General features: G+C 40.2%; 2 protein-coding genes across 2 annotated transcripts in view; one reads left to right on the plus strand and one right to left on the minus strand.

Annotated features, from left to right (window-relative positions):
- The window catches only part of ZFP64 (ZFP64 zinc finger protein), a 13,344-nt gene that overhangs the window by 3,575 nt on the left and 2,431 nt on the right, over positions 1 to 7,338 (minus strand). The window contains exons 2-5 of the mRNA XM_072414172.1: positions 5,428 to 5,661; positions 3,838 to 3,999; positions 3,683 to 3,745; positions 2,393 to 2,644 (exon numbers count right to left, since the gene is read on the minus strand). Coding sequence (XP_072270273.1) covers positions 2,393 to 2,644; positions 3,683 to 3,745; positions 3,838 to 3,999; positions 5,428 to 5,661 — 711 coding nt within the window. The remainder of the gene's footprint in view (positions 1 to 2,392; positions 2,645 to 3,682; positions 3,746 to 3,837; positions 4,000 to 5,427; positions 5,662 to 7,338) is intronic.
- The window catches only part of TSHZ2 (teashirt zinc finger homeobox 2), a 285,070-nt gene continuing 284,237 nt past the window's right edge, over positions 6,506 to 7,338 (plus strand). Inside the window, exon 1 of the mRNA XM_072414171.1 lies at positions 6,506 to 6,625. The gene's annotated coding sequence lies outside the window, so the exon portion shown is untranslated. The remainder of the gene's footprint in view (positions 6,626 to 7,338) is intronic.

The raw sequence follows: 7,338 nt of genomic DNA on the forward strand, positions 1-7,338 counted from the left end.
ACATGAACAATAACTGTGTACTGTAGTCTTCTTCATGGGTAAATAAGGCATCCCCCTGAAAATAAGCCCTAGAGCATATTTTGGCCTTCAAAAAAAATAAGACAGTGTCTTATCATCGGGGAAACAGGGTATTAGGCAAATTTCAGGTATTTCACTGCCTGCATGCTAATAGTACTAATAATGACTACAGAGCTTTATTGATTTATTTTATATGATATATCTGTCTGAAGTTCAGCTTTAAATCCTAAGGACAAATGTGGAAGAGTTCATGTAAATAACTTGCACAAAAGCACCACAAACTTGCCTTTGCCTAGCAATGTGCAGAAGCGAGTTCTTCTCTTATTTTCCGTCTGCTGAATAAACTCTTAACCTTTCAGCACATTCTGCTGCCACATAACTGATGTGCGCTTTCAAACTGCACTTTGTTCTCTGTACATTAAAAGTGTATTTTAATTAAAATATCAGTGGGAGACCAATTTGTAGCAAAAACAGTTTTTACTTCATATTTATTCTCGTCATAAAGGAATTTTCAGCTTTGTAAACAGCCGAGCAATATTTGGGATGTTCAGCTAAATTTCACACTTAATCGCACTAAAAGCTTTATTATGCAGATCAAAAAGCACATTACTATGGATTTAGATGATTATCATCTTAGATCAGGAGCCTGATATCCATATATGTTTTAAGACCTCATTTTTCCCCCCGAAACCAAAAAAAAAAGTAGCATTACTATTTGCTGCAGTTTTAGAAAATGTTATTAAACTTGTTTAACTCTTTCCTGCTTAGAAGAACCAGACATGGAGCAAATATAATCCCCTACCATGAGATACATGCAAGTGCAGCAAGTCATGTAACCAATATGCCTAAAACAAATTTACAACTGGGCCCTGATGATTGGTTTATCATTAGCATTGTCAAAAGTTCCTTAGAGCACCACTAAAATCACAAAACAACACTGCATCCTAGATCAAGCCTTCTAATATGAACATGTACTGCAAACGTCTCTGCTCCAGGCCTCTAAGGCAGGAAGTCACATGACTATATGGAAGAAACGGAGTTCAACAAAAACCACCAAGGTCGGGTTTACATAATTGCATTATGGTAACATGTCCTTTGGGCCTGGTATGCAAAAGTAGTTGGATTTGATCAAGTAACACTGCAAAAATCAATTGATCTGCAGCTCTACACATTGCACACACTTGTACTAGAGTCTTCCCATCCAGCCATTCATTTGTTGGAATTCCAATCCAATATATTCAACCATTTGTACTTCAATCAAAATTTACTAACATGCTCTTGGATTTTTCCCTAACTGATTGGACCCCACTTCCAGAAAACAATCACTTAGCTGCCTAATTCCCAATATGATAGGTTTACTGGCCTGGAAATTGAAAATCTGGCCAAGTTTATTAGACCTTATTGCAGTGCTGATCTCATTCATTGATTGTGACATAATGCAAGATGCACTGTCAACAATAATGCAAGTCAAACTTTGCATTGCTGTGGTGCATTGGGCAGTCTATTGAAATAAGTGGTACCCTAATGTAGTGCACAATGACACAAGTCCATGCTTGTGGGCTGTGCATATTGTGAATACAACAACTAACATTACTGTGACCTTTTTTTTTTTACATTAATCTATCTATCTATATATATATACATATACACACTTACATTTTTTTGGAGGTATACTATTATTTGTTCCACAACTACAAGCAACCTTTACATTACTTTTAGCATAAAATGTTACAGGTGCATTATCCAGGTATAATACATTAAGTGGTTGACCTTGCATGACAGTGTAAACCCCAGAATAAAGGATGCTAAATAAAATCAATAAAAAGAAAAAAAATGGTATGAAAACAACCTTGGCTTCTGGTTTCTCTTTGTAGTGCGGATAAAAGAGATGAGGTTTCAAAATTTGTGACTTATGCAATAGCATTGTTTCTCAACCTTTTTTTAATGGGGGAACCATTGAAATAACTTTCAGGTCTTCAGTGACCCCCTGCTATAATAACTATATCAACAGCTCACAGTAGATTAGTGTGATGGTTAGTGGGAAGAATTATTCCTCTCACTTTGCTGGCCATTGAGAAGAATGTCACTCTTACAGACAGACCCCTAGAACCCTATGGAGGAACCGTAATTGGGAAACATTGATCTATAGCATTGTGTAGAAGTCTATTCGTGCATGATTTAGGACCCTCAGCTTTCCCAAGAAGGCCCAGTGACATCACTATCATCTAGGTTAGAGTGCAAAATCCTGTGGTGTAAAGTATTTATTACAGATTTTTCCTTTTTTTCGTCCTTATTTTATTGCATTCAGTTAGAGATTTATATTCCAAGTAGTTGGCTGCAAGGTTCAGTAAAAAAGGAGGAGAGATGGGCTCACCTGTGTGTGAGCGAAGGTGAACGGTCAGCTGACTGGAATTCCGACTGGCATACGGGCAGATCTGGCATTTAAAGGGTCGTTCATCTGTGTGAATGCGCATGTGCTTGCAGAGGCTGCTGCTGTCAGCTGCACTATAGTCACATTCCTTACACTTGTACGGCTTCTCTCCCGTGTGTGAGCGGATGTGCGTCTTCAGCTTGTCCTTCCGGCTGAAACACTTTCCACAGGTGTCACACCTGTGTGGCTTATCGCCTAAAAGAGGAAAGAAGAAAATATCATTACTCTTCCATTCATCTTCCTCATATTAGACAAACAAAGTAGAAACCTCATTGGGCAACACAGACAGTTTGTCCTTTAAAAACCCTGCAAATGGGCTTCATGATATTTAAGAAACACTCTGTATATTTATTACTGCAAGCTTATTTATAAAGAAAAAGTTCTCTTTGAAGAAATTAGTTTGTAGAACTTTATTGCAGAAGTTTTAAAGGAAATGTGTCATAGGCTGTTAGCACTGACTTGTCCTGAATATGCTGGCCAACTGGTCATAGCAAGGATCTAGATGTTCTGACCACATTCATAAGCAAAGATCATCAACCTTCTATAGGAATGTAGAAAGACTGAAACTAGGTGCTGTGTCAGGGAAGATAATTGGAGGGTCATGGGATCTTATAAAGGACAAATGTACTAAGAGTTTGGTTATTCTTGGATTTATTCAGCAAGCAGGAATACCCCAGGGGTTACCAAAACATATCTTGTTCAGATTTTCTGATTTGAACCACCACAAACCTATGAGCAAATACATTTGCATCTAAAGAAAAGAAGATACAAAGAAGGTTTTACAACTGCAAGGAACGTTTTCAGAAGAAGAGAAGTACAGATTTAGACAAGAAAGTTTCACCTTAATATTTGGTTACATTTTAACTGAAAGAAACTCAGAAGGAGCTGGCATGATAAAATGGTTGGAGATTGTGGGGTGAGGGTGCTTGTTGTCTGATGGGACAGGATGCTGATAATACAGTGGTGGTCTCAATGCTTGAATACTTTTCAACCAATGTTAATAAAGATAAAATTATTCTTTGTAATATTCCTATAATTCAGCTGAATTGCTGCTTCAGACCAGGGATATGCAATGGGTACATTGGTTGTAAAGCTGCAGGTGTCAGTACACACCGCCAGCTATATCATCTGTAGGTCACCCCTGGATACCCCAAATTACCCGCCAAACAAATTTTAGAATAGGGATATCAGCTGTGTGATTACTGTTTGTGTACTGAATATCAGAAGACTTACCTGTGTGGGTCCTCATGTGGCGTTCCATGTCTTTCATCCCATAAGCAGTCTTGAACTGACATCCTGCACACACAAAATATTTATCTAACTTACTGAACACAAATTATCATTATTAATAGGTGAAATCCAACCAAGGTAGTTCCATTTCTTACTACCTGGATAGGTGCAGCTTTGCTTTTTCTGAGGGGAGACAGCAGATAATTTTTTGGATCGACTCTTCGTAGTGATTGTGACCCCTCCAGTAGTTGGCGTCACTGAGCTATCATTCGGCAGAAAGGTTTGATATCCGTGTTCAAAGACAAATTCCGGAGCAGAGACTAGACATGAGAAATAAAGTGCTATGAGATATATGGGGTACATTACAGTAAACTCATTGCAAGCATGGATACAATTAATATGTACATCTTTGTAAATTTCAGTGATCAGGTGAACAGAAAGGATGCATCGTATAAATAATATAGACCCCACATCTGAGGACTGGTAAGCTGCGATATGTGATGTGTTTGTTCTTGGCTTAATGCAGCACAAGCAAGAGCAAACTTCAATGAAAAGCACATGTGAAAGTGAACAGACAATTTAGGGATGGAGACAGCTGAAGTTATATATTTAAATCTCAGCCAGATCCAGCTCCTTGGTACCTGGGCCAAGTCATGTAATGCTTTACACAGGGGCATAGCATCTACCTGGGCAAATAGTCAACATAAAATGAATGCAAATCAGATATTGCAAACCTAGAATAAATGTGTTTCCGTCTTCCAAAGCAGAAAAGGGAAACATTTTGCACTGAGCAAGCCCATAAATAAAATGTTTGCAAGGAATCCCTCGTCTGTTTAAGATCCCTGCGTAGATACATAGAAGGGTCCATCTGCCAGACCCCTGAGTTTACTTGAAGCACTTGAATAACGATGCTGGTGGAATCCGGTGATATCATCATCACATATTAATTTTAGTGGTCAGCCATTTACATTCTAGACAACCACAGGGTGAGAGCCCTGCAACTGTTTGACAGTAGACAAAGAGAGAAGGGGAGCCACTATGTTGGAAAACTTAGAAGACCCCATGTAGATGGGGTGTCTCCTATTTCTGATCAGTCTCTGTAACATTCACTGGTTACGTTACATTTTCTTCACATTCACCACTCTATGCTGTCCAGTGAATGAAAAAACCCCAGCTTTATAACTGAGTTGTACAATAATGGCCATAGGTCACAGTACAGGTAGTCCTCGGGTTACATACATAATATGGACTGTAGGTTTAAGTTAAATTTGTATATAAGTCAGACAGGTACATTACTTTAATGCAATTAGAACAGATGTTTGTCTCAACAAATTATTAGGCAGCATGGTGTCAGTACAGTATAAAATCCTCATTGAGAGCTAATCACAAACAAAGCAAAAAAAAAACAGAAAAAGACATTCATTAACTTCTAGAGCAAGCTGTGCTTTGATATGCAAAAAGAACCAACTGCAGAGTTTGTCTTGGTCATTAAAGAGTTACAAGATGTTACAGATCAGCTCAGCCCTTATGATCACACACAACCTCAGCTGTGTTTAGCAAAGATTTCTTCTGCAACTCATGCAAACCGCCCACCTCCCCCCATCAAGCCTCCGTCCTGCACACCAGCAAGCAGGGAATCCCCCTGTTCATATCCAGAAGTCGTCTGTATGTCGGATGTCCTTAATGCAGGGAATACCTGTACAGGTAATGACATGTCTGGCCCTGGCGTTTCTCACACAAATACATACCTGTGATGGTCTGAGTTTCAGAGGTGATGGTGCGCGCTACAGTCTGTGACGGTGTCACCGTTTCACTGGACACAAACTGGACGGTACTCGTAGCTTCAGTGGCAGCATTGGCGAGCTGGCAGCCGCTCTGTTTGTGAGCCACAAACGCATCCAAATTATTGAACTGGGTTTTGCAGAGGCCGCAGATGTGGATGTCCGCCGTGATCTCCACCAGGACGGTGGCAGTGCCTGAAACTGACAGATCAGGAGGAGAGCGGTGTTATAATAGAATGTTTTTATACACAAGCAGGTATTGCCCCAGTGTAGGGGTACTTTACATACCTAACTCATCACTAGTATTGGTCAGCCATTAATCTGCATGAGTGCATAGAGGACGGCGGGAGCATAATGAGCACGGAGACAACTGAGGATTCTTCCCATGTGTGGTCTGTAGGATGCCATGACCTCATCAGAAGACCGAGGTTAGGGGATTTGTGTTTTATTTTAATAACTGCGGTCACCTCCCTCTGATCTTATATGACAACAAATGTAACCTTCTTTATATAATCCTTTATTACCTTTTATCACCAGTACATTATATTACTTAGACCATTACATTGATCCATATAGAAGCAGCAATTATCTTTTATCAGGAATGATATTTTTGGGTATTACAATAAAAAATAAAACATTAAATATTCCTAAAATGTTTTTTTATTAGACTCTAAGATGTAAAAAGAACTTGCTATACAAATATAATGATGGATGTCTGTCCCATGTCTTAGGGTAGGGAGATCAGAATTTGCTTTAACGTTCTTCTAGTTTTGGATAGAGAGAGGAAAGAACACCTGCCATCTTTTTCTGGATCCTTTCCCTATACATGACCACATTTTACCAATAGCAGCACAGACAGACATTTACTATGAGGGAATGCTAGAACCCCGATTTAATTTTTATTTCTCTGTGTCCTTGTTGTATTATTACCTTTATAGGTATATCTATTGATAGGATAAATATAAGATATCATTTCCCATTGCCTGGTAAAATAAAAAGCTTTCCTGGCTGCATTACTTACCTCTTCTTTGACTTTGTCCCCCGTAGGCTCACAACGATCCTGGAACAATGGCAGCTGGTGTCATTTCACGGAGCCCGGGATATGAAGGATCTGCCCCTGGTACGGGTGATCAGTGCAGCATCCATCACATCATACACACATCAGGTATGTGGAATGGAAGGAAGCTTCAATGGGGAAGTGTTAGAGAATGCTGGGGATGGGATCTCATATGACAATAGCTGCTGCTAGAGCCACCCTACAATTCTATACAAATACCGACCTGCTTACATTCACATACAGGTAGGTACCACCTGCCCCAAAGTGCCCCGACTTAGTGATAGGAAAAGTCAGGCAGGAAATACAGAGTTACTTTCCATGCACACATAACAGGTGAGAACCTAAACTCTTCCACCATGCCATATGTAATATGGATATTCTGAAAGATCTCTTGTGTCCGGCACACAGACTATCACCGAGAGCCGGTGCCATAGCCAGATACAGGAGGGCAGAAATGTGCCCGCTGCCATTGTGATAGCTGCAGGTTCTCCCTATAACCCAGCACTGCGGGGGAAGTTACTGCCCTCCATGCAATGTCTTATATTTCTGTGTTAGGATCTTATAGAGGGCTGAGCAGCTTCTCCTGACCTGAAATAAGGAAGCCGTCCGGATCAGAACATCGATCTGCATACTTGTTCCAGGTCAGCAACTCAGAAAGAGCGGAGGCAGCTAGGTAGAAGTAGGTCAGCCATGGCAGCCTGCACACAGCTACCAGTACCGGGCTGTATCCGGAGAAATACACCAAATAGTACTGTGCGACCCGGGTAAAGAGAACCTGTCATGTACAGAGCCCAGTGCGATCTATGTACAGAGAACCTGTC

Source organism: Pyxicephalus adspersus, chromosome 6, assembly GCF_032062135.1.
Source record: "Pyxicephalus adspersus chromosome 6, UCB_Pads_2.0, whole genome shotgun sequence".
In the NCBI taxonomy this organism is placed as follows: Eukaryota; Metazoa; Chordata; class Amphibia; order Anura; family Pyxicephalidae; genus Pyxicephalus; species Pyxicephalus adspersus.